Below are 25,886 nucleotides of genomic sequence, written 5' to 3' on the forward strand. Positions count from 1 at the left end.
AGATCCAAACCCTGCCTCTTTCCCCACAGCCAGGTCCAGGGTAACCACCCTCAGACCCCTAGTACTCCCCATTTTTACAGATGAGGACACGGAGCCTCAGGAAATGCAGAAACTCTCAAGTATAGGTGCCTGGGACAAATTGGCCCCCCAAACGAATTGCTGAATAAAATAAAAAAGCAAGGTGCGTGTGCAGGGGGTGGGTGACAGTGGAGCATTTCAGGAGGGGCCAGCGAGGAATTTGAGCTGCTGGGGGGGGGGGCGGGCGCTTACATTTTGAGTAAATTCACTTCCTGGTGTCTCTGAGCCTCGGTTTCCCCAGCTGAACGGGGTGGGGTGGTTCGTTTCTCTGCCACTTTCTCCGGCCTCCCCTCTCCCCAGCTTCGCAGGTGGGACGCAGAGAGTGTGGATTAGAAGAGCGCCTTCCCAGCGCAAAGCGACAGCACAATTTGGGAGGATTCTTCTGGGCTTGGCCGGCTGCGGACAGCGATTAGACCGCAGGCTCTGGCGCCCCCTGGTGGCAGGGCAACTCCCGCCTGACGCCGTCGGACCACGTGTGAAGTGGAGGCCGCCATATTTCATCCGGGCAACGGCCATCTTGGTAAAGGCGACATTCTAGATTGTCGTTTTTAGCCGCCCCTCCTAGTTTGCCAATATCTGAAGCGAGAGGAGAGGGTGGGGGACTCATAAAATAGCCTCTTCGCGGAGAGGAAAAGAAGTGGCTGATAACCTTGGCTCGGGTGGGAGGCCAGGAAGCGTTTCCCTTACCAAGATGGCGACAACGCTGACACGTCATCAGCCCGCGCCTCCGGGAGCTCGGCGCGCAAGCCCTGCGGTGACGTCATGGATTCGCGACCGGGCCGGCGCTGGGGGAAGGAGGTAGGAGCGGCCGCAGCGCGGGCGGAGCCGGGGGGCGGGGTGCGGGTGGGCCCGGCGGGGTGGCTAGGCCTGAGACCGTCTCCCTGGGGGGGCTGGAGGTGGGGTGGTCGGAGACCCGGGCACTTTCAGCGTCCAGGCAAGACGGCTCTCGCGGGGGCTGTGCCCATTTCCCGGAGCGGGCGACCGAGACCCGGGGAGAACTGCGTCCTTTTGGAGGCCAGCCAGCTCCAGCCCTGCCAGGCTTGGGGGGTGACAGAGCTGGGTACGGACGCCCCCCCCCCCGGTGTCTTGCAGTGGGGTCAGGACTGGGGAGAGGCACGACGGGCAAGGGGGAGCCCGGAAGGGGTAGCGGGAGGGCTTCTTGGAAGAGGCGGTGTTGAGCTTTATCTTCTATTCTCTCTTTACTTTTGCATCCAATCAACCACGTGGGTCTGGATTCCGCCCTAAACGTACCCCCTTGTCCATCCGGAGCCACTCCCCGGATCCCTGCCTGAGTTCCTTGCTTATCGCACCCCTACAGTTCGCCTCTTATCCACAGATCAGCGCCTCCCGGTTCTAACACCCTCCGCATGTTTCCATCACCCTGAAATACAGATCCCCGCTTCGCAGCCTGCCTCCCCCACCCTCCTGGGGGCTCAGGAGCCCCTGACCCCTTCAGGCCTTTTCTTAGATGTCTCCTTCAGGAAGCCCTTTAACCCCAGTCTGGGTCAGAAACCCCCCCACCTCGGGGCTTCCCTAGCGCCCTGCATGTCCCCATCACAGTTCTTATGGCAAGTTGTCACTCTTACTGTCTAAGCCCTAGCCAGCCTGGCGGTCAGATGGGTGCTGCTTCGCGACCCAGTGTCCCATGCGTACTAGGTGCTCGGTGCGTGTTTACTGAACGACAGCGTGAGTAAGTGTTTACCACAACAGAAGAGAAGCTGTCTGTGTAAAGCTCGGGCTGCCATCAAAAAATACCACAGACTGGGCGGCCTAAGCAACAGGAATTTCTGTGCTCACGGTTCTGGAAGGGAGGAAATGCACGATCCAAGTGCCCCCCAGTTTGGTTCCTGACGCAGGCACCCTTCCTGACTTGGAAACGGCCACCTTCTCAGCCGTGTCCTCACGTGGTGCGGAGAGCAAGCCCTGGTGTCTTTTGCAATGATAGGGGCACCAGCCCCATTAGATTAGGGCCCCACCCTTATGACTTTGCTTAATCGCTATGGCTCCCTCACTGGCCCTGTCTCCAAAGACAGTCGTCTTTAGGGTTAGGGCTTGTTGAGCCCCTACTGTACTGGGCAGTGGGGACCCAGTAGGGACCAAGGCAGTCCCTGCCTTCGCAGAACTCCCAGCCTGGTGGGAAACATGGACATTTGTCAAATAATCATATACGTGAACATAAAATAGCAACCCAGACGAGGGCCTCAAAGAGAAGCTTGTGGTCTGAGAGAGGGTGTCTCAGGGAAGGCTTCATGGAGGCAGACACACCTGATGTAGGCCCTGAAATTTAAATAGGAGTTAACTGGGGCTCCTGGATGGCTCGGTTGGCGAAGCGTCCGACTTCGGCTCAGGGCGTGATCTCACGGGTCCTGAGTTCAAACCCCACGTCTGGCCCTGTGCTGACAGCTCGGAACCTGGAGCCTGCTTTGGATTGTGTGTCTCCCTCTCTGTCTCTGTCTCTGTCTCTGTCTCTGTCTCTGTCTCTGTCTCTCTCAAAAATAAAAATAAACATTAAAAAAATGAAAATAAATAAATAGTCAATTGGGTAAAAAGAGGCGTGAAGAGCAGCCAGGTGGAGGATGCAGCAAGTGCAAAGGCCCTGAGGTGGGAACCTGCAGTGTGTTTGGAAGATGGCAGGGAGGCTGGTGTGGCTGCCACCAGTGAGTGAGGGGAAGATAGAGGGAGAGTAGGGTGGCAGGTTTTCTCTCTTTAAAGTTAATTCATAGAGAGAGCGCGCACGCGCACAAGTGGGAGAGGGGCAGAGAGAGGGAGAATCCCAAGCAGGCTTCACACTGTGTGGATCCCCACGTGGGGCTCGACCCAGGAGATCATGACCTGGGCCAAAACCAAGAATCAGAAGCTCGATCCAATCGAGCGCCCCGGGCGCCCCGGGTGGGGAGTTTTCTAATCTGTAACTTGGACAGTGACTCCCAATTCTTGGCACTCCCCTGGAGAATCCAGGGTGGGGGTGGTTCTATTGAGTATACTGTGGACACTCAGTAATGAATGCTGACTTAGGTGGTCAAGGAGCAGCTGGGAGGCCCGTGGGATCAGGCCAGCATATCCCCCCGTGGCAGCTCTTAAATCCAGGGGGTTGGGAGAGGGACTGGGATCCATGCTGTGTCTCAGCTCAAGGGGAGCACTTCAGCTGTGATCGCAGCTCTGAGTCTCCTGGGTCCACTGATTGCCCCTACTTTGCCCTGCTCTGCCCCATGGGGCCCTCTCCTCAGTCTCAGCCTGGACCACCTGGCCAGGAGGCCACCCCTTGATGTTACGTGGGGCGGGGCGGGGGGGGAGGGGCCAGTGGCCTCAGAATCCTGATCCGCGGGGAACATCAACGGGGCCTGTCGGGACCCCGGGGTGGGCCAGCGGTTAGGAGCACAGAGTTGGGATTGGGGGTCTGGCCCTGGGTTGGAATCGGGCCTCCTCCACTAACCTGCTGTGTGGCCCTGAGCATACTACTTACTCCTGCAAAGCCTTAGGTTCCTTCGTCTGTAAAATGGGGCTGAAAGTAGCCTCTGCTGCTGCTGCCGGGGGATGAAGTGGTTTAGCGTGTCCCTGGTGCTGAGCATCGGTCCGAGTTGACATCGTTATTACTGCCCGGCTCCATCCGACCCCGCACCTCCCGTTCTGCCCATGGCATCATTGTCGTCCCCTGGCCTATCCGCACAGCAGGCACGGTGGGCTTGGGAGCAGCCTGAATCAAAATGTGTCCGTGTCCTGCTCCGGGCTGCTTAACGGCTCCCTGGTGTCCAGAGAATAAAATCCTTGCTCTTCCTTGGCCCATAATACCCCACTCTGACAGCCCCGTGCCCTCCCACCCTCTTTTCCTCCCCCTCCCCAGCGCTCAGTGGCCTCATCAGTGCCGCAGGGTTTTTGCACATCCTGTGCCCTCTGCCCAGAAGCCTCACCCCTTCACCCTCACAGGACTGCCTCTGACCCGTCCCTCGGGGCTCAGCTCTGCCGTCACATACCAGGGTTGTGAGAATCCACTCAGACGCTGCGTACAAAACACGAAGCCCAGTGCATGGAGCTGCTGCAGATGGGAGCTGATGTTAGAGTTTCCAGAGGGCTCCAAGGTGGAAGCTCCTTGCCCCACAAGTCACACAGCTAGGAGGCTGGAATGGGGTGGCCTGGTGGTCCTGGGTCAAAGTGGCCCCCACGTTCTCTCCCCTTCATCTGTGGATGCTGGGCCTATTTCCCTAAGGGGACTGAGCTGGAGATATTCAGGGGAGACAGACAACCCAGGAGTCAGGAACATCAGCCCATTTCCCAGATGACGAAAACTGAGGCCCGGAGGACTGAAGGCACATGCCCCGGGCCGCACAGCCTTCCCTTTCTCACCTGGAAGGCGGGCTTTGGAGGTGAGACTCTAGGCTCAGAGCTATGTGACCTGGCCAGGTACCTTGACTTCCCCATCTCAGAATGGGAACAGGGGCAGTGCCCACATTTAAAGCTTTGGAGGCATTCATGAATTTTTTTTTTTTTTTTTTTTTTGAGTAAGCTCCGTGCTGTGGGACTTGAACTCATGACCCTGAGACAAGAGTCCCATGCTCTACCGACTGAGCCACGTAGGCACCCCGCTTTGGAGGCATTCAGTTGAGTTGGTCCATATGAAGGGGTTAGTGGAGGGAGGGTGGTGCCTGCATATCATTTCCCCGGCACCCGGTGTGGGACTTGCACCGACCATGTGCGTGCTGGACAACACATCTCCCGGCTGTGCAAGCCTGGGCTGGGTCACTGGGAGCAGTTCACGGCAGCCGAGTACCCAGCGAGGAGGATTTGGCTTCAGGGTTCTGGGGACTGAGGTGTCATAAGTGGCAGAATAGGAGGGGCCACACACAGACTGGCCCGCAGGGGTCCACCGAAGCCTGACTCCAAAGGCCAAAACGTGGAGGGGCGCCTGGGTGGCCCAGTGGGTGAAATATCCAACTTAGGCTCAGGTCGTGATCTCACAGTTTGTGTGTTCGAGCCTCACGTCGGCCCCCGCGCTGACAGGGTCTCTGTCTCTCTCTGTCTCTGTCTCTCTCCGCCCCCCCCCCCGCCCCTCTCCCACTTGTGTTTTCTCTCAAAATAAATAAATAAATAAACTTAAAAAATGATGGGGAAAAAAAAAAAAATGAAAGCCAAAAAGTGGAAGCACCCCGGGTGAACGTTAGTGGTGAACGGATAAACAAAATGTGGTCAATCTGTACAATGGAATATTACTCGGCCATAAAAAAAAGAACGAAGCACTGACATGCTAAAAAGCATAGAGGAACCTTGAAAACATCACACCGAGTGAAAGAAGCCAGACCACAAAAGGCCCCAGAATGCACCGTTCTGTTTATATGAAACGTCCAGAAGAGGCAAATCCGTAGAGACAGAAGGCAGATCGGTGGTTGTCAGGGGCTAGGGGGAGGGGGGAGGGTGCGTGACTGTTTGTTAGTGGGTGCGGGGTTTCCTTTTGGGGTGCTGGGAATGTTCCAGAACTATAGAGGTGATGGTTGCACGACATTGCGAATGTATTAAATGCCACCAAATTGGGCACTTGAAAATGGTTCATTTTTTGTTGTGTGAATTTCACCTCAATCCATTTTTTTTTTTTTAAAGGGAGATCACTAAGTCTGAGGCCCTCATTTTACAGACAAGGCCCTTGAGGCTCCAAGGGGCTCTTGACTGCAAGTGTGGGCGCGGGGGCGCCGAAGGCCACCTGCCCCCTGCTCACTGGTCCCTGCCCTCCTCCCGCAGCCTGCTGAGGGATATGCCCAAGAAGTTCCAGGGTGAGAACACCAAGTCGGCAGCGGCCCGGGCGCGGAGGGCTGAGGCCAAGGCGGCAGCTGATGCCAGGAAGCAGAAGGAGCTGGAGGATGCCTACTGGAAGGATGAGGACAAACACGTCATGAGGAAGGAACAGCGCAAGGTGGGTGGTTCCCAGGCTCCCTCAGCTGCGGGTAAGGTGGGCAGTCAACATGGAAACGAGGTAGAAGGTGGCAGGAGGTCCCTGGGGCTTCGGCTAGAAAGTGAGAAGGCCCTGGACGTAGACCAAGGACGAGGAGGGCGGTGGAGGCAAAGGGCCGGGGGCGGGGGGCGGGGGGGGGCTCGTTAGGCAAGGCAGCCACCACCCCCTGCGGGCTCCTCTCTCTCCTCCGGGTAATGTCCGGGCTGGGTCAGACTAGCACTTCTCAGCCTCGAGCAGTTCTGCACCCAGCGGGCACTTGGCAACATCCGGAGACATTTTGGGTTGTCACAGCCGGTGGGTGGAAGGGGCCACTGGCATCTGGCGGGCGGGGGCCGGGATCGCTGCTCAACACCCTTCAGGGTCCGGGACAGTCCCGCCGTGAAAAGAACGAGACAGCCCCAGACGTCCGCAGCGACAAAGCTGGGAACTGCTGTACTAGGTCCCCCGCATCCACCCTGCTGACCCCAGGGCTCGCAGGCTCTTCTAGGCGTGTGCAAAAACACAGAAGAGTGCAGGGATGGCCATCTGTCCCCTAGTGGGTCCCAGTGTCAGGCACCCAGTGGGTAACTGAATTGGTGTGGGAAGTGGATCACGGGTGACACTGACTGGCTCTGTCCAGTAGGTGGCGCCAGAGACCCACTGTCCCTGTCTCTGCTTGTTGGCCCCCCCCCCCCCCCCCCACCGGGGGCTGATCAGAGGTTAGGTTCCTGACCAGACTGGTGACAACTGCAGAAAATAGCACTGGTGACATACCTTCCCTGCTTGCCCGGTTCCGGGCATGCCTGGGTGCTTTTGTGAGTTTTCCCATCATCTTGCTGTGCAGGACTGGATCCTGCCTTATTTTTAGTTGGACATGGCACGTCATTGGTTCCCTCCCCACACCCTGTGCTGCATTTGGTCCATGGAGGTCTTTCAAGTTTCTTTTTGACTGTCAATATTTTGATAATATAGGATAGTTGAAAACCCAAAAGAAAAAAAAAAAAAAAACATCATCTGCCAAAGAGCCCTTATGCATTACGCGGAGAGAAAAAGCCAGAGACCTTTTTTTTTTTTTTTTTTTTAAAGTAGGTTCCATGCCCAGCACGGGGCTTGAACTCGCGACCCTGAGATCAAGACCTGACCTGAGCTCAGGAGTCAATGTTTAACTGCCTGAGCTAACCAGGTGCCCCATAGAGACCTGAAGCAGAGGTAGCAGCCCAGGCCCCAGGCCCCAAGAGCCCTCCCCGGGCTAGTGTCTTGGGCTCTGGGGTCCCTGGTTGAGAAAAGTGCAGCACGGATAAGGCAGGAAGCCCAGGTCGCAGGGCTGTGGGGAAGGGCTGGGACTGGCCGAGGCCATGGGTCTACCTTTTGGTCTGTTACAAGGGTTGGCTTAAAGGACAGGCCCTGTCCTGGGTGTGTGGCTTAGGGAGCTGTCTGTCTGCCCGCCTGTGTAGCATGCGCCTACAAGAACATGCAGAGCAGGCAGAGGTCGGACAGGCTGGAGGGGCCAGATGAGCTCTCACAGCTTTTTGACCCTGTCCTTCAGGCTCAGAGCCACCATATGCAAATGGACTAAAACCTTTACCAAAACAGGTGGAGGACTGTAGTTTGCCAACCCCTGCCGTCTGGAATATTCCCAGCCTCCAGGCCCTTCCCAGGCAGTCCACCCTCCTGACTGTTTTGCATGGAGTTGCCAACATTGGGTGGTTTTCTGCGGTTTGTCTAGCCCTCTTCCTGCTGATGGGCATGTGGTGCCCACAGTTTACGTGGCCCACCTAGTCCTTCTTTTCTTCCCTATACAACAGCTGCTTTAAAAACATTGTTTCTGTGGGGGCCCCTGGGTGGCTCAGTCGGTTAAGCGTCCCACTCTTGGTTTCGGCTCAGGTCATGATCTCACAGCTCGTGAGCTCGAGTCCCGCATCGGGCTCTATGCTGACAGCACGGAGCCTGCTTAGGATTCCATATATACATGAAAAAAACGTTTCTATGAAAAAAGCAAATCTGGGCGCCTGGCTGGCTCCATTGGTGGAGCATGCGGCCCTTGATCTCAGGGTTGTAAGTTCGAGCCCCACGTTGCGTGTAGAGATTACTTAAAATAAAATAAAATCTTTTTATTTTTATTTATTTATTTTAAAAGATTTTTTTTTAATGTTTATTTTTGAGAGAGAGAGAGAGACAGAGCGTGAGCAGGGGAGGGGCAGAGAGAGAGGGAGACACAGAATCGGAAGCAGGCTCCAGGCTCTGAGCTGTCAGCCCAGAGCCCGACGCGGGGCTCGAACCCACGAACCGTGAGATCATGACCTGAGTCAAAGTCGGACATTCAACTGCCTGAGCCACCTAGGCGCCCCCTAAAATCTTTTAAAAAAGAAAGGAAGAGGGGCGCCTGGGTGGCTCAGTCCGTTGAGCGTCCGACTTTGGCTCAGGTCATGATCTCGTGGTCCGTGAGTTCGAGCCCCGCGTCAGGCTCTGGGCTGACAGCTCAGAGCCTGGAGCCTGCTTCCGATTCTGTGTCTCCCTCTCTCTCTGACCCTCCCCCATTCATGCTCTGTCTCTCCCTGTCTCAGAAATAAATAAAAAAAAGTTAAAAAAATTTAAAAAAAGGAAGAAAAAAGCAAATTCATGCTCACTCCAAAACACTAAAAAACCCACATCCTCCCTCACGTGACACCAGACTTTTCTCACCCAGTGTCCTACCCTAAAGCCCGTGTCTTCGGTTCAGTAGGGTCCCACAGCCATATTTCTCCTGGCCACCAGGCAGCGGTCGCGGATGGGGCCGTAATTCATCGCCACCCCCTCCCCCGCCGCCCAGAAGTCAGCAGTTTATCTCCACTTGTTCCGTATTAAGCAGCTCTGCCTGAGCACCTGACTCTCCGGGTTCCATGTCAATTATTTATGAGACTCACTTTTTATGGCGCAGGAATATTCTGCAGAGTGGACTTATCGTCACCCATCACCAGATACTGCCAATTGCTGATGGCTCTTTTTTTGCAAACTGCAAGTGACTTTGTCACAAAATTTTGCTGAATGTCAAAGCATAAATGCTCATGCTTCCTCCTCAGTCCCGTGTCACTAGAGACTAACGGCCGCAAGCGAGTGTCTTTCCTGAGTTATTGGAGCTTTTTGGAATTCATGCATTCATGCAGCATACTTTTACTAACACCTACTGTGTTACTGGGCCTGGGGCCAGCAGGCAGCTGTTCAAAACCCAGGCCAGGGCCTGCCTCCTGCCTCCAGGACAAACCAGATAGTCAGAAGACCAGAAGCAGGGATTTGCGGAACACGGGAAAGAGCCATGGGGTGGAGGGGCTGATAAGGAGCCAGGAGCTCGGGAGGAGCCGGAGTTAGCCAGGGAAGGAGGCCTCGGCGCCCCAGGAGGAGAGGACAGCCAGTGCAAAGGCTGAGGCAGGGCCGTGTTGGGGACAGAACGAACATGGGCTGTATGAGTACCGTGCAGGGACGAGGGGGCCTCGGGAGGACATTACCTCTAATTGATGGGTAAACTCAGGCTCGGACAGTGGCCCTGCCTGACGTGCCTGAACACAGATGTGGGGGCCCTTAACCTTTAACCTTGCCTCCACTTTCCTGCTGCGCAGGCAGGTTAGAGTTCAGAGGCCCAGGGGGACACTTCGTTCCACTATAGGAGTGTCACAGAGGGCACTGAAGGAGTGGGGATCACCCCCAGGGCATGGAAGTCAGATGGCAGAGTTGTAGGCAGAGGGTAGGCAGGTGGAGGTGCCTGAGGTGCAGGGCCCTGTGGGGGTGCGGGTGGGAGGTGGCCGAATATTCCAAGCCTGTGGTTGCCCTGCATTACAAATGAACCAGGTCGTGACTCTGCCCCCTGGTGGAGGTGGTGAGGGGCAGCGGCCAAGGGCAAGTCCTGTAGGTCAGATGGCATCAAGGCCTCCCTGAGGGGCAAGGTGGGACCAGTCACAGCCCCTGCGACACTTGGCTAGGGACAGTGCCCATAAGGGCAGACCCCTGCCCCAGCCAGCAAATGGGCTCAGACCTTCCCTGGGTCCTGTCACCTTCGGAATCCAATACAAACCCCTCCCTTGAGGCCCCTTGGGGTCCCACCCTATGTCCTCCCCACCTCTTCTCCTGCTGAGAGCTTCCCCTCCCTGCTCCAGCCACACCAGCCTTTGTGAGTCTCTCCTCTGTCCTGCCAGGAGGTTCCTGCCTCAGGGCCTTTGCACCTGCATTCCCACCTCTAAGGACTTTTCCTGTCCTCCATCTCTCTTCCTGTCTGGCTCCTCCTCCAGCCCAGGCGTCGCTTTTCCTTCAAGAGCCACCATCCACCTGCCCTGGCCAAGGTTCCCTTTGCTCCCATAGTACTGTAGGCTGGGAGCCCTCAGGTAGGCCTGTTGTGCTCCAGCTGTGTCCGCTGTGCCCAGCACAGGGTCTAGCACACAGCAGGGCCTCAGTCTGCCTTGGGTGAGATGGATAAAAACCCAGACCTCATGCCAGTGGTGGGGCCCACTCCTGATCGCCTCCCTCCCCCCAGGAGGAGAAGGAGAAGCGGCGCCTGGAGCAGCTAGAGCGCAAGAAGGAGACGCAGCGCCTGCTGGAGGAGGAAGACTCCAAGCTCAAGGGTGGCAAGGCCCCCCGGGTGGCCGCGCCCAGCAAGGTCACCCGCGCCCAGATTGAGGAGACGCTCCGTCGAGACCACCAACACAAGGAAGCCCCAGAGCCAGGTGGGGCTTTGGCTCGCTCTGGAGCTGCCTTTCCCCCCACTAAAGGCCAGGCCGCAGGACTAACCCTGCCTGAATCTAGAGCCCCTTCCTCACCCCCAGAGAAGCTGCCTGGGCTGTGTGGTGAAGCAGGGGTGGGCAGCGTCCTGGCAGGCCTGGCTTTGAGCACCCAGAGCATGGGCGCAAACACGTGTGTATTTACTTGCTGTGCATCTGACCTCCGCTTGTGGGCCATGGGGTCTCCGGGGACTGAATGGGGTGCCCGGAGGGTAAGGAGACAGCAGCCAGGAGTGGGGGTGCCTCCTGTGTGCTCAGTTGCAGGGAAGTCAGGATGGCAGCGTGGCCTGGGCAGGGGCCTGGGCGCTGGGAGGACAGGAGGGCGCCCCCATCGTTCTTTGCCTGCTTGCCTCCTTCTCTCTCCTCTCTTCCCCCACTGCGTCGCTCTCATCTCTCCGGAGCTCTGCATCCCCGCTTATCTCTGTCCCTGTGTGTGTCCCTGTCACTTGGCTGTCTTCCGCCCCCAGCGGAGAAAGCCAAGAGCCACTTGGAGGTGCCGCTGGAGGAGAATGTGAACCGCCGCGTGCTGGAGGAGGGCAGTGTGGAGGCGCGCACCATCGAGGATGCCATCGCGGTGCTCAGGTGATGGGGTGGGGCTTGGGCGCCGGGGGTGGGGCTATGTGTCTGGGGGCGGAGCACGGCCCTCCCCGCGGGCGGGGCCGCACCCTAGACCCCTCCCCCCCCCTCACTCCGCTCTCCTCCTCACTGTCCTCCCCTAGCGTGACGGAGGAGGCTGCTGACCGGCACCCAGAGCGCCGCATGCGGGCGGCCTTCACCGCCTTCGAGGAGGCGCAGCTGCCGCGGCTCAAGCAAGAAAACCCCAACATGCGGCTGTCGCAGCTGAAGCAGCTGCTCAAGAAGGAGTGGCTGCGGTCGCCAGACAACCCCATGAACCAGCGGGCCGTGCCCTTCAATACCCCCAAGTGAGCCCAGAACTGGGGGAGCCGCCCTACAGGCGGTCAGGGTCATGACCTCACACGCCGTCCGCTGGGTCAGCTGCGTGGGTTACAGAGAGGTCCGGGGCTGAGGCAAGCATCCTGGGGGCTAGGTGGCATCATCGGTCGTGCCTCCCACCGGAGGGTCCCTGCTTCAAGTGACACCCACCACCCCCTTCCTGCGCCCGTGGAGCCCTGGGGCTGATGCCCAATAAAGGCAATCGGTGAGGCAAACCGTGCACTCGACGTCTCTGTGGGTGGCGGGTGGGTGGGTGGTGGGGAGAGGAGGGCTGGAATGCAGGGGTCACGGCCAGAGAAGATCAGGGCCCCCAACTGCGTGTTGTCGCAGCAAGCTGAGACCTGTGCCTGGCTCTTAACGGCCTCCCCACCTGGCTGGCCACTTGTCCATCAAGGGATCTGGACCACCACCCCTGGAAGCTTTGCTGGGCTGCTACGAGGGGACTGCTCAGAGAGGTGGAGGCACTGGCTCCAGGTCACAAAGTACTTCAGGGGCAGAACCAGAGGCGAGGTTCTGGTTCAGAGTCAGCAGTCAGGTCACATGCTGTGCTCGGGGGGTCAGGAAATGCTGGCTGCTCTGGTGTTACTCCAACAGGGGAGGCATCTGGGTCAAGTCATGGGCAGGCTTCCCAGTGGAGGATTTCTTCAGAGCGGGCCTGAGCGGGAGATGAGTCAGATCCCATTGTATAGGCAGGGCCGTAGGCAGGCGAGGGCCTGGAGGCTGGAACGGGCAGGTGGATCCGGGTAGGAATAAGTGTCCCATCAGAGGCTGCATGTCTGGGAAGGGTTGGGTGAGATCTGTTCCTGGTTCTGGCTTCCTAGAGCTTAGTTGGCCTTGGAAAGTTGGCAGAAAGGGAGGGCAGCAGCCAGGTGGGCCCCCACGGGTAGGGGTAGGGTCCAAGCATTTACCAGGTCACTGCGATGGCTCTCACCCACGTGACAGCCTCCACAAGGCTGCCCTTGCGGCTTCTGGTCTCCATACCCCCCAACTGTGTGGCATCCAGGGCTGGGCCAAAGGGGGCCATGAGGGTTTCATGGAGGGAAGGCCTCGAAGGATGCATAGGAATTCTGTGCACAGACAGGGGCAGAAAAGGCTGAAGGAACCACCTGTGCAAAGGCCTGGAGGTCACAGCTTTCCTGTTCAAGGGAGGGGTGCCATTAATAATTGGGGACAGCTAAAATGCAAAATGGAAGGTTCCTGAAGCAGTTGCTGGTTGGCATAAAACTAACCAACATATATCGAACAATGGCTTAGTTTGGGGATCCTGGAGCCAACTCTAAAACCACCACTAGAAGACATGTGAGGAATCCAGGAAGTATTCCCAGAAGACCCCGTGGGCTCTAGGGAAGCGAGACAGAAAGCAGGCGCCCTGCAGGGGTTGCCATGACAAGGAGGAAAATCGCACCAGGAAGCAGGGTGGGGAAGCCACCGCCAAACTAGACCAGCTGTGAGAAACATCCCCTAGATGCTGGGCCCTGGCCTAGCACGTGGGAATATGTCACCGAAGCCTGGGGACAGCCCATGAGACATTTCTCCCCTTTACAGATGGGAAAACGAAGCCACCTGCCTGTCACATAGCCAGAAGGCACCCAGGGCTGTGAGGGAGCCAGCAGGGACAGCAGTGGGGTCCGGAACCAGGGTTGAGGGCCAAATAATGGGTGGAGGGGCCCAGATGTCTCCTCACAAATAGAGGGTTCTGCCTTTTACCTCTGCGGTCTTAGGCCGGGGCCTTAATGGGGCTAAGCTTCAATTTCCTCCTATATAAAACGGGACTAAAACAGTATCTAACCCCAGGCTATCTCGAGAATCAACGAGATGGTGCCTGGGAAGGGCATATCCTGAAGAAAGGCTTGGCAAAGGAGCCTCCTGCGTGGGCACGTTGAGGTCTTTGGGGTCTGGAATTGGGGGGGGGGGGGGGGGGGGGGGGGGGGGTTGGTTAGCGACCAATGGTGAATAACCAGAAGGTAGATACCAGCTGGGCGTTCAGGGCCTCAGACGCCGGGCTGAAGAATAGGGCTTCACCGCAGGAAGGTAGGGAGCCACGGCGAGTCTGTGAGCAAGGTAGGAAAACTATCGGAGCTGCGTGTGGCAAGCTCTCCCGGGGACCTGCAGAGGGATGGCCGGTGGACCAGAGAGGAAATAACACTCCGGGGCTGAGAGGACCGCTTCGGTCCTCTGACAAAGGGAATATGGTAATAGCCTTTGTTCCCTAGCACGGAAAAGCCCCTTCTTTCTCCGGCCCCGCCCCCGCGGAATCCCAGGCCCGCGCTTGCGCGCGGGCAGCAGGGAATCCCCGACTCGGCTGCAGTGCGCGGGAGGGGGCGTGAGACGGGAGTTCCGTGCTCTCCCAGCCCTCCGCGCGCGCGTTGCCGGGACAACCGGGCGGGGCTGTGGGGACGCCGGGCGCTCACTGCGCCTGCGCGGGGGTGCTCGCTTCACGCGCTAGGGCTTTCCCGTCGCGCGCCGGTCTGGGAGGGAAAGCCTCGCCCTGCGCGCATGCGTCCATCCCCGACCGACCCCCGCCCCGTGGGCAAGGGAATCCTCACACGCCGCAGTGCGCACTGGGGGAGGGGTGGGGAAACCGGCTCAAACCAGAGTGGGGTTTGCTGAGGAGGTGGCGGGGGAGGGAGAGAGAGTGGGGTCTTCCGGAGGTTCCCGCTCCGGCCCTCGCCGTCGCCTTGGCAACCGGGCGCGCGGGCCGCAGGGAGGGGTGCGGCGGCCTCAGGGAAGCCGGGCGGCTCTGCGCCTGCGTGGAGCGCGGCGCCGGTGGCCGGGGTTCCCCCTTGCGCGCCCCGGGGATTGACGGGGGAGGGTTCGCAGAAGAGAGGAGAGGGTGGGTGCCCGGGGAGGAGGTTAGCGCGGAGAGAGGGGCCGTGGAGGAGGGGGGGGGGGGGGGGGTGGAGGGACGAGGAGGAAGGGTGGGTGCCAGAGAAGGTGGGGGAAACGCGAAGGGCTGGGGAAGATGGGGAGAGGGGTGCAAGAGGAGTAGGAGGAGTCGGAGGATGGGGTAATGAGGGAGGGCGTGGAAGGAGGGGGACAACAAAGGAAGAGAGAGGAGGGGAGGGGGAAACTTGAGGAGCAGTTAAGGGACGTGGACAGCGTGTGGGGGACAAAGAAAACCCTAGGAAGGGAACATGTGCGGCGCCGGCGACAGCGTGATGGACTGGGAGAGGACGGACACTTCCAGGGCCCCTTCTCCTCCTCCGCACAAACCCCAGGTTTGCTTGGCCAGAAGATCTGGGCTTAGAGTTTCCAGGTTTAGAAAAAAAAAACTACGTCGCCCAGTAAAACTTGACTTGCAGATAAACAACGAATATTTTTTATTTTTACAAGTATGTCCCATTCCGTGTCCTGTATTTTATGTGGCAGCCCTAATTGTGCATGGTCGGGCACCCCCCCCCCCTTACTGTCTTCCCCCACATTCCGGCCTGTCCTTTGAGACTTTCTGAAACCTCTCGGATGATGCCTTTGTCTCTTGCCTGGCTGGTTCCCCTGGTCCTGCATGCCAGGTCCCCCCACTTCCCATGCCAGTTCCCACCCTTCTAGCCTTGAACACCAGCCTGAGGTGTAGTCTGGGCCGGGCAGTGAAACGTGCAAAGACAGGGCACTCACCCATCCCAAGGCTTTCTCCCTCAGCACCCACAAGCCCCCCCCCCCCCCGCCTCCTCCGAATTCAACCCTCGATCTCTGGGCATATAAATATATAGATAGTAGTTGCTCAAAGCTTTCAAGGTAAATTTATGGAGGAAAGTATGGAGGGGGGGGTGTTTGATTTCTCAACACTGGCAGCTGCGTTTTCTGTCCCATGGGGGGCACATACCCTCTCTGAGCTTTTATATCCTCCAAGAAAGAGATTTTCCCTTTATCCTCCCCTTGGTTTCAAAAAGTGTAAGCTAATGAAACATGGAAAAGCTAATAACAAAGGAAAGGTCACTCCCCTCCCCTCGGTCACTGCTGAGGTCACTGCTGCGGAAAGGTCACTGCTCCCAGTGCCCCCTCCTCCCCTCAGTCTTTGCTCTTTATACTTACTTGCCATCTGAGCAGACACGCCTCCGAGCTGGCTTCTCAACAGGCCTGGAACTCCGTCCCTGTGGACCATAACCATCCTGTTACTCTGGAAACGGGCTAAGCCATCCCTGGTGGGGAACATTTGGGGGCCTGTGGTTTTTAGTGTCCCTGTGCAAGGTGACACCCCTACGGGAGCAGATGATGGATCTTTTGTGCCACGTCCCAGGGGTGCTTTCCAGAGTGGCTAGCTGGGGCAGTGGTGCTATCTCTGTCTCTGGAGCTGGGTAGCTCCTGGGGAGCTGCTGGGTCAGAGTTGGCCCACCCGTCATCAGCCAAGTCCAAGTGGCCGAGAACCCCCCCCCCCCATTCCCTGGGGGAGGCAGAAGGTGGACAAGTAACACAGCACACCAGGAATGGAAGACCTGAAACTAGAGGGATGTTCCCAGAGCAGGAGGTGACTTTGAACCGGGCTCTGAAAGACAATAGGGGGTGAGGGAAGGGTGTGATCTTGGCAGAAAGAAGGGCGGATGCAAAGCCCCTGAGGCTGGACACATTAACACAGAGGTTGAGTCAGGCCAGAGTGTGGTGGGTGGTCTAGCGAGACAGCCCTAGTGCTGGGACAAAAGGGAGTGGGAGCCGGAGCTCTCAGGACTTGGAAGAGGGGGAGAGTTCAAGGAGGAAGGTGCTAGTTCTGTGGACAGAGCCATGATCAGTCACATAGCTGAGTATGGAATTCTGTAGTTGCATCACAGAGAAGGGACGAGGGAGGCCATGGGTGCGAGGCAAGGAGCAGTGGGAGGGGCCTTCTGGGGGCTCCGCAGGGCAGATGTCCAGGTTCAAGGGTGGAGGACTCCCCCCTCCTCCCGTGAAGCCACCCTGTCACTGCTGACTCTTGACCCTCCCTGTGTCCGACCAAGGTGCAGACCTCAGCCTTCCCCCCCGCCGGTGGAGAGTCATCCCCGCAGAGGTACAGGGTGGGACCCCTCATCGGTGGAGTCCCTGCGGTTCCCCCCAGCCCTCCCTCAATCTGCCTCCACAATGAATACCCTAGAGGTCCCCCGCCCCTTTGTTCTCTTTCCCTACACACACGGTCACGGTCACGCTGGCGGCTCCTTCTGAGAGCATTTCACACACAATGGGGGGGGGGGGTGGGTGGGTGGTGCGCTCCCAATCGCCCCCCACTCCATCCCCCCCCCCCCGCCCCCGCCCCCCCCGCGGAACCCCGGCCTCCGGGCCCCCCCCGGGGGAGTGCATTACCTTTCGGTGGGCGCCGCCGGGGGGGGGGGGGGGGGGGGGGGGGAGGAGAGTTGGAGAGGGAGGGCTATTTTTAGAATGAATGGAAGAAAAGAGGGGGGAAAAAAACAACCAAAAAGAAAAAGGATGGAGGCTCATGGAAGCTTCCTGGCTCCCAAGAGGAAACCCCCCTCATCCCAGGCCACGGCGGAAGGTGGGTGGGGGTTCGGAGACTGGGTGGGTGGGGCTGCGGGGGGCAGGGGGCCGAGAGGGAGAACACGGTGGTCTGGGAGGGCACCACTCCTCCTGGGGTGGGGGGGGGGGCGGAATTGGATAACAGCAAAATACAGCCGGCAGCCCCAAAGACCTCGGAGAGCTGGAGGGACCCCAGAAGTGAATGCTGTCCAGTCGCAAGAAAGAAATAGGCTGAGAGAGGGGCCTGAACAGGGCCAAGGTCACAGGAGGGGCTGAGCCCTGCGCAGCGCCCCCTCTGCCATCCCCTAGTGACCCTAACCCCGGGAGCCGCATTCTTGTAATTTGGCAGAGTGACCTTCACAAACAATCTCCGGCCCAGGGCCCGGCTGTTCACGTTCAGCGGGTTCCCTGAATCGTGCGGTGAGAAGAGGGACGTCACAGCCCAACAATGACATTAGAGAAGTTTTCTGTGGTTTGTTTCATGGCCACCCGAGGTACCCCTCCCTCACTGGGACCTTCCAGCCCCCAGCAACGTCACCAGCGGCCTGAAGCCTCCGGGTCCCCCCCCCCCTGGACCTCCCAGGCCCCACAGCCCGCTCAAGGTGGGGGGCTGAATTGCCTCCCTTTCTCTCCGCGGCTCCATTCCTAACCCGGACGCCAGGAAGCGACCCCCCAGAGACAGGCGGGCAGCCGCATTTCTATGCTGCTGGGGCGCTGGGCCCTGGCCAGGGCCGCCCCAACTCTGGGTCTCAGTTTCCCCATCTGTAAAATGAACGTGATGGGCCAGCGGCGGCGGAGGGTCCTCCCAGCTCTTTGAGCGTTCTTGGAGATTGGCTGTTCCACTCCTGCGGGGAGGGGGATTCCCTCCCCACCCTTTCTGGAAAAGCAGAGCGGGAGAGGGGGGGGGGTCGCACGGTGGCCGCCGCAGTCTGCCTCTCTCGCTCCACCGGGTAGGCGCCCCTCCCGGGGAGGCGGGGCGGGGCCCAGGTCGGCGGGGAGGGGGTCAGCTCTGCGGCGGCGCGCGCACACCCTCCCGGCTCACACGCCCTTGCCCGGCCGTGCACTTGTCTTCGCGCTCGGGCCAGGCGCTGGGGCTCCGGCGGCGGCGGCCGTCTCTGGCCGGTGAGTAGGCACTAGTGGGGCATTGGGGTGGGGGCGCTGACTGGGCGGAGGGCCCAGCGGCGCTCCCCTTCTCCTTGGTGGGCGTTTCGGTCAGGGTTTGCCCCGACTCCCGGAATTCAAAGGGGGGAGGTGCGGGAGGGAGGGGAACCCCTTCCATCTCCGCCCCCCCCCTCCCCAACTCCAAGCCTCGAGTCACTCCAGACGCCCCCCCGCCCCAGCATCCCCCTGGGAGGAGGGGGGCTTCCGCTCCCGGAATTTGGAATGCGGAGACGTCCTCCCACAGAGGAGAAGGTGGAGACCAGGGGACCCTCAGGGGGGGGGGGGGGGGGGGGGGGCGGTGGTGGCTCCATTGCTCCCTTCCCCTGCCTTCCCCCTCAGTCCTTCCACCTCTCACGGAGTGTGGTGGGGATTCCCCCGGCTGGCCCACTGCAGAGTGGAAGGGAACCCCCCACTCCCCCCCCACCTGCCAGCCTACTGTGCGTGGGAGCTCCTCCTCTGCTCTCTTCCCTAAGCTCCGCCTCCCCACCCGCCCCCACCCCACTGAGTGGGAAAGGGGCCGAGGCCCAGAGAGGGTTAGCACTTACCCAAGGTCACCCAGCTGGGCAGAGGCAGAGCTGTGTTTGTGGCGGACTCAGATTCAGGAACCCCAGAACTCAGCTGGTGGTGTGGGCTCCAGGGTCCCCTCTGCTTCCTGCGTTTAACTGTCAGGGTGGGGCTTGAGGGCCCTGTCTGGAACTGGGTAGGGGGAGTACCACACTCTCTCCAAGTCTCTCCACACTGCTGGAGGCCCAGACAGGACTGAGTGCATGAGCCCCCTAACTGGCTCCCTCCTCCGGGTTCCCGGGTCTCATGTCCCTCCTAGTCCTTCTTCCCCCAGCCTCCTCAAGCTGCCTTAGACCTCAAAGGAAGTCTGGCTGGTGAAGGGGAGAAAGGGAGGGAGGGCAAGGGGTCCTTCCAGAGCTGGTAGAGTGATCACTCTGACGCACCGCCCCACTGGGTGACCTTGGACAATCTCCCTGTTCTCCCAGAGCCAGAGTCAGATCCAAAGCCCCCCCTGACTAGAACAGGCAGCCCCTGACTCGTCCAGGTGGCCACTGGCCCCACTCCAGATCCCCAGCGAGAGGAAGGGCAGCTGGGACGTCCATCTCAGCCCGTGTTTCCCCTTCAGTTCCATCCTGGGGTGGTGCTCCCTCACCCCTCTCCGCCGTGGGGCTGCTCTGTGTCCCCTTTCGCCCCCTCCTCCGGAGTGGGGCCTGGGTTCCATGGGTACCATGGGGCTTTCGCAACAGCCCAGTACAGAGTGAATTCCTTGAGGGAGTTACCCCAGGGCAGCTGCAGACAGGGTGAGGGTCAGGGGGTGGCCAAGAATACAGCTGGCTGAGTCAGGGATCCCTACCTCCTTCACCCTTACGGCAGCCTGTCCCAGCCTCATCCACCTAGATCTCCCTGTGGTGAAGGAATTGGGGGGGACCTAGGAGCAGGACAGGGAACAGCATGGGGAAAGGCAGGTAGAGCCTTTAGTGTGCAGTGTCCAGGAGATGGAAACGGGGCTTCCAGGGAGAGGGCCTGCTATGGGGTACTGATCTTAAACTGATCTTAAACTTCCTTCATGCTCACAGGGTAATTCGGCTAGTTAGAAGACAGGTCTACTCTAAAAACCATTGCAGTGTGGGAGGTACCTACACGCCACCCTCCTGGGGCCCTGCCCCTACCCCTTACCGGTGTCTGGTCCTTACAGGTCAAGGGGAGAAGAAAGGCAGCTCAGCCCCCTGCCAGCCAGGTGGCAATCCAGCAGGACTGAAGGGGACAGGCCCTTTGGTGGTGGCTCATCCGGGAGACCCCTGCACACCAGGGTGAGTGAATCCAGGCCTGGGTCATATTTGGGAGTAAGGGTGGCCCGGGAGCTACGTGGACAATCTGGCGACGTAAGAAAAAAGCGCCAACCTCTGACGTCAGACTAACAGTACAATAACCACCACCACCACAGCTGTGCTTTCTAGAGCCCCCAGAGAGTCACTGCCCATTTTCTCTAGTCGCTGGTGGTGGGGAACCCGCGCTGTGTCACACAGCCAGAAGGGAGGAGATGAGCCAGGTTGGAAGGTCCCCCACCCCTGGTCCGCCACCCAGATTCTGTGGTCTCGCTCCGGGAGACAGCTTTTAGGGAGTATCTCCTTTACTCCTTCTGTCCCCTGCAAACATTGGCTGACATTTCAGGGTCAGCAATGAGCTGCCAATGGGGACGGGGTATGGAGAAAATGGAGGCAACAGTTCTAAATACGTGTGGTCGGTTTAATCAGTCAGCAAACACCGAACAGGTACTGTGTGCCCTGGGCTGGGTGCTGGGGACACGTCAGGGGCTGAGGCAGGCCCAGATCAGCCCTGGAGACATACTGCGAGGGAAATAGAACACTGTTTCCTTTGTTTTTTTTTTTTTTTTAAGTTTATTCATTTATTTTGAGAGAGAGAGAGAGAGAGAGAGAGAGAGAGAAAATGAATGAGTGGGGGAAGGGCAGAGAAAGAGGGAGAGCATCTCAAGCAGGCTCCTTGCTGTCAGCTCAGAGCCCAGTGCGGGGCTTGATCTCACGAACTGTGTGTGGAATCATGGCCTGAGCCAAAATCGAGCTGGGTGCTCAACCGACTGAGCCATCCCCCCTCGCAATGATGCACGAGAGAACAACCCAGGGAGAGGGAGGCTCCTGGAGGGGGGACAGAAGGCGGGAGGAGGAGCCAGCCAGGTGGCAGTTGGGAGAACGGCATACTTGGCAGCAGGGACAGCAAAGTGCAAGGGTCCTGAGGCAGAAATGAGGTTGGCACGTTTGAGGAACAGTGAGGAGGCTGCTGTGACTGGAACAGAATGAGCGAGGGGGGGAGAGGAGGAAGAGGAAGACCGAGGGATCTGCAGGCAGGGGCTGAGGTCAAGAAATAGACTGCAGAGCCGTGGGGAACCATGGAGGGTGTGTGAGCAGAGAGGGACAGGGTCTGGTTTCTGATTTTCAAAAGCCTCTGTGACTACTGTGGAGAGCGGGGACTGGTGGGGCAAGAGTGGAAGCGGCAGAAGGCCGGAGGGGAGCCCAGGAGGCAACTGGGTAGAGTGAGCTCAGCCAGGACTGGATAGAGGCAGAGACGAACAGAAGTGGGCAGATTCTGGGACCAAGTTGGGCGTGGAGGATGGACTGTGTGTGGCCAGTTTTCTGCCCAGTGCTGAGGAACCACAGGGAGGAGGGAGAGATTTGTTGTGCTCTGGGAAATCTGGGAAGGCATCCTGGAAGAGGTGTTCTTCTTGCTCTTTGAGCTGGGTCTGGTTGGGCAGGTAGGTCTTTGCTGGTGTCCAACTGGAGTTGTGCTGAGGGTCAAATTGTACAGATGCCACGAGGGCCATGGGGAGCCACTGAGCGTTCAGAATTAGAAGCAACATAATGAGATTTTAGCAAGGAAATATCCCTCGGGGGCGCCTGGCAGAGACTGGACGGGAGTCAGAGAAGTCAGAAAGGCACTTGAAATGGTTCAGATCCCCATCAGGCTAGTAGCAACTGGGAGCACCCAGTGAGCGCTTGCTGTGTGCCTGGCACATCTGAGGGGGATTGGATCCCCAGCCCCTCTCACTGCCCTCGGAGGGCCCCACTGCCCCGCTGAAGAAACTGAGGCTCAAAGAGGGATGTGCCTTGCCTGTGACCGCTGTATGACTTTCCAGGGGCTGTAGTAATAAATGACTACGACCTGAGAACGACAGAAATGTCACGCCTCACAGTTCTGGAGGCCAGAGCCTGAGATCCAGGCATCGGCAGGGCCACATTCCCTCTGGAGGGTCTAGGGGAGGATCCTTCTTTTTGTCTCTTCCCCTTCCTGGGGGGCTCCATGTGTCCCTTGGCTTATGGCCACATCACTCCAGTCCCTGTATCTGTCTTCACGTGGCCGTCTGAGAAGGACGCTGGTCATTGGGTTAAGGCCCGCCCTCGTCTAGTATGACCTCACGTTAATTTCACTGTGTCTGCAAAGACCCTGTTTCCAAATAAGGTCACATTCTGAGGTCCTGGGTGGGCTGGAATTTGGGGGGGAATACTCTCCAAACTAGTATGGCCACAAGCAGAATACCCTACTGCAGCCATGCCTTTGCCCCCAGGGCCTATGGTGAAGCAGTGGCCGCAGGGATGGGGACCGAGTGAATTTAGGGACAAGGATGGGCAGACCTGGGGTCCCATTAGATGTGGGGGTGGCCGGAAAGGAAGAGTTAGGCTGGAGCCTTCCAGCCTGAGTGTGAGAAGGGAGGGGACGCTGGTGCCTGGAATAGGGAGGCTGCCGCCAGCTGAATGGAGGAGACAGCCCCCGGGGTGGGGGTGGGGGTGGGGGGAGGCGGCGGGGATCCCCTGGTGGGTGTGACAGGGGCTCCCAGGCCAGAGGCTGCTTTTTGGGGAGTCTGTGCTTCCGATAATGCTGCTTCCCTGTCACCCCCAGACTCCCAGCTCCTCCTCCAGAGCAAGGATTAGGTGGGCTGCCCATGGGGAGGACCAGGGGCTGCCAGGCTTAGCTCCTCTGTACCCCTCCCTGGCCTCATTTCCCCCGGGGACCATCTGCAAGGGTCAATTGTATTCACTTAGTGTCTCTCAAGATCTGATCTTGCCTGCTGACAACACGAGTTCAGGGGACTTTTTTTTGTGTGTCTTCACCATGGTATCTCCACTTCGGGTCCATGCCTTGTATATGGGAGGCGCTCAAGAAACACTGATAGAATGAATGAAGCTTCTCTAAGTCCCCGAATCCCAGAGAGCCCAGGAATAAGCCCTCTGAGACACACACTCCAGCTCCCTTGGGCCTTCCTGTCCCCCTTCCTGCCCCTACAATTCACAGGACCCTAAGGGGCTTAACCCCCCATGACTCCCAGTCTGCTGAGGCCTCGCACACTCAACCCTGCATTTGGAACCCCTGCCAGCCTCTGGCTTGCCCCATCCTTTGCCCCTTCCCCCCAGCCACACAGGTCTCCCTTCCCTTCCTCAAACATTGCCCACCTCAACGTCTTGATCCTTGCAGCGTCCTCTACCCGATGCACCCTTCTGGCTCTTCGAGGGCCTGCTCCTTGACCCCTTTTGAATGTCCCCCCTTCCAGGAGGCCTCCCATGACCACCTCAAAGTCTCCCCATCCCCATTCCTATTTTTCTCAACTTCATTGGATCTTTTCCTAATACTTTTGTGTATCTAGAATTCTTACTGGTCCCTTTATTTGGAGAGGGTTGTGCCTAGCGTTCTAGAAATGCAGCGCCACGAAGGACGGGTTTGTATCTCTGCTTCTGCATTCCCAGCAACAGACTCAGAAAAGGGGCTTGGTGGCTAGGTGAATGAATGAATGAATGAATGGACGAATGAATGAATGAATGAATGAATGAATGAATGAATGAATATGTGAGTGAATGAATGAATGAATGAATACATGAGTGAATGAATGAATGAATGAGCGAATGAGTGAATACATTCCCCACTCTGCCATCTCCACACTTATAGGGGACTCAGGGTCTAGCCTCCTTCTGGGCAGCTATCTGTTCGACCCAGGATGGGTCTGAGATTTCTGTGGATGCACACCTGCGGGCTTGAGTCCTTCCCTACTCAGGCAGCCTGTGGGTCCCTCAGCCCCTGGGAGACCTCTCCCAGGTCTCTTGCATCCGGACCTAGACTTGTGGCCCAGCCCTCAGGCTCCTGGAAGAGGGGCTTCCTGTTCAGCCACCACCCCAACCCCTGCCTGTTTGATCAGCCATTTCCTGGGAGTGTGAGTCCTGGGGCATCCCAACTGACAGGTTCCTTTGGAGGCTCCTCAGGTCTCTTCCAGCCAGCCATGGGCTGATAAGAGGCTCCATCTGGAATGGAATCTCAGGTGATGCCCACCCACAGCCCCACCTCCATCCACCCCTGACCCCTAGCCACCTCTGCCAGCCTCGTCTCTGAGGGGTGAGGTTCAAGCAGGCAGCAGGGCAGACACGGGTGGATGGTGATCGTTCACCAGGCCCCCCCCCCATTCTAAGTTCAGCCCCTTCAAGGGGGTCTCTGACCCCTCAGGGCAGATGAGCCCAAAGGGGAAAGAGGGATCTTTCCAGAGAGAGAAGGTGGGTATAGAGCCTGCAGGGCCTGTTCAGGGTGGGAGGCCTGGCAGAGCCTCCAGGGTCTGTGGCTCGTGCTGTTGTGAGTATCTGGATGTTGACATATTGGACTTGAATTCAAAAAGCATCAGATGTCGCAAGGACTCCACAGAAGTCTGCACAGGCTGGAGTCAGCTGGTGGGCACAGTGTGAATGCTTCTTACGGGGCAGGGACCCGCACAGGGGCAGGCTCTGTTGTCAGGGGCTGGGGCACTGAATGCCATACAGGGATGTGTGCCCGGTCCTGAGGGAGATGTGGGTGGCTTCATCACGACTGTGCTTTAGAAAGAGCCCCCAGCAGGCCATGCAGGCCTGGGGTGGGGGCCTGGTGAGTGGATGGGGGGATGGAGAGGGGATGGCTGCTCTTCGAGCATGGCTGAGAATGCATCCATTTAGGGTCCCCTCTCCTGGCATCCCTGTGGACATGGGAGGGCATGACTGGTCCCCAGGCCTCCTCTGCCACCACAGCCAGGCCTTCTCCAGGGTGTCCCCAAGAGGCTGGGATGAGAAACCGAAGTCCTGTCTGCAGACCCCAGGCCATCACCTGGCTCTGCTCAGCCTCATCGCTGGCCCATGAGGCCACCCCCTGCCCAGGCAGCCGTCCACTCATTCATTCATGCGGCCCAGCTATTTTCTGGACACCACAGAGGAAACAGATCAGCTGCCCGCAGGCAGTGATGAGCAATCAGATGTCCTGACCCTGTCCCAAGCTCAGAGCTAGGAAGAAAACACTGGGAGAGAGATGGTGTGTGTGTGTGTGTGTGTGTGTGTGTGTGTCAAAGCTGGACTCAGTCACCCCCAGCCAGGCTGGGACAGGGTGAGGCCTAGGTAGTTAGGAGGCCTGGGGGAGGAGGAGGAAAGGGCTCCCCACCTCCCTGTCCCCAAGGCTGAATGAATGAGTCGCCCAAGCACGCCCTCTGTGCCAGAAAGGAGCTTGGTTTTGGACAGCCCCAAAGCAGGCTTCTGCTGGCCTGTCTTCCTGGCATTGGTGATAAGGGTTAGAAATGGGGGTGGGGGCTCAGTCCCGAAGATGGTGGCCTTGAACCTATGGCCCTAGCAGGCACCCCCTCAGCTCCTGGGAGCCCCCACGTCGGGGTCCTAGGCACCCTCCACGTGGCAACATCCTGCAAACAGGACATCTGAGGAGGTAGTTTCAGGACGGAGGTGTCCAGTCGCTTTGCAAAGTTATCCCCTCAGCAAATGCGTGTATTTGAGGGGTTGAAGGAGGGTTGGAGTTTGAAGACCCGATTTTAGAAAGGGGGCGGCTAGGAGTTCTCGAGACCTGTCGGGGACCGGAGTTGTCGCTTCGCTAAGTAAGGTCCCCTCCATTGCGCCCAGCCAGAGAGCGAGTTTGAGGACCAGCTGAGCGCTGGGGGCCGAAGGGGGCTCCCGGGAATGTGGGATCTTTAAATGTAGGCGGAGCTTGCGGGGTCGCCGGGGGCGGTGCCAACCCGGGCTCGACCAATCGGCGGCGCCGTCCGCGTCGCACCGCCCCCTCCTCTCCCGGCCCGG

The 25,886-nt window shown here is 58.7% G+C and overlaps 2 protein-coding genes across 10 annotated transcripts in view; both read left to right on the forward strand.

The window, feature by feature from the left end:
• Positions 1-768: 768 nt before the first annotated feature.
• Positions 769-11,909, forward strand: CCDC124 (coiled-coil domain containing 124). Its single transcript, XM_040444899.1, has 5 exons — positions 769-876; positions 5,806-5,977; positions 10,497-10,686; positions 11,208-11,322; positions 11,460-11,909. The coding sequence occupies exons 1-5, from the start codon at positions 770-772 to the stop codon at positions 11,665-11,667; spliced, it is 792 nt and encodes a 263-aa protein (XP_040300833.1). The 5' UTR covers position 769; the 3' UTR covers positions 11,668-11,909.
• A 5,114-nt stretch (positions 11,910-17,023) lies between these two features.
• Positions 17,024-25,886, forward strand: part of KCNN1 (potassium calcium-activated channel subfamily N member 1) — a 32,906-nt gene continuing 24,043 nt past the window's right edge. For 3 of the 9 annotated variants that reach the window (XM_040444900.1, XM_040444903.1, XM_040444906.1), the window contains exons 1-2: positions 17,028-17,149; positions 19,991-20,105. The gene's annotated coding sequence lies outside the window, so the exon portion shown is untranslated. Of the gene's footprint in view, positions 17,150-18,148; positions 18,253-19,990; positions 20,106-25,886 lie in introns of those variants that run through there. The other 6 variants (XM_040444908.1, XM_040444907.1, XM_040444909.1 and 3 more) reach the window with 6 other exon arrangements.

Source organism: Herpailurus yagouaroundi, unplaced genomic scaffold (assembly GCF_014898765.1).
Source record: "Herpailurus yagouaroundi ecotype Mexico unplaced genomic scaffold, PumYag 193, whole genome shotgun sequence".
NCBI classification, from domain to species: Eukaryota; Metazoa; Chordata; class Mammalia; order Carnivora; family Felidae; genus Herpailurus; species Herpailurus yagouaroundi.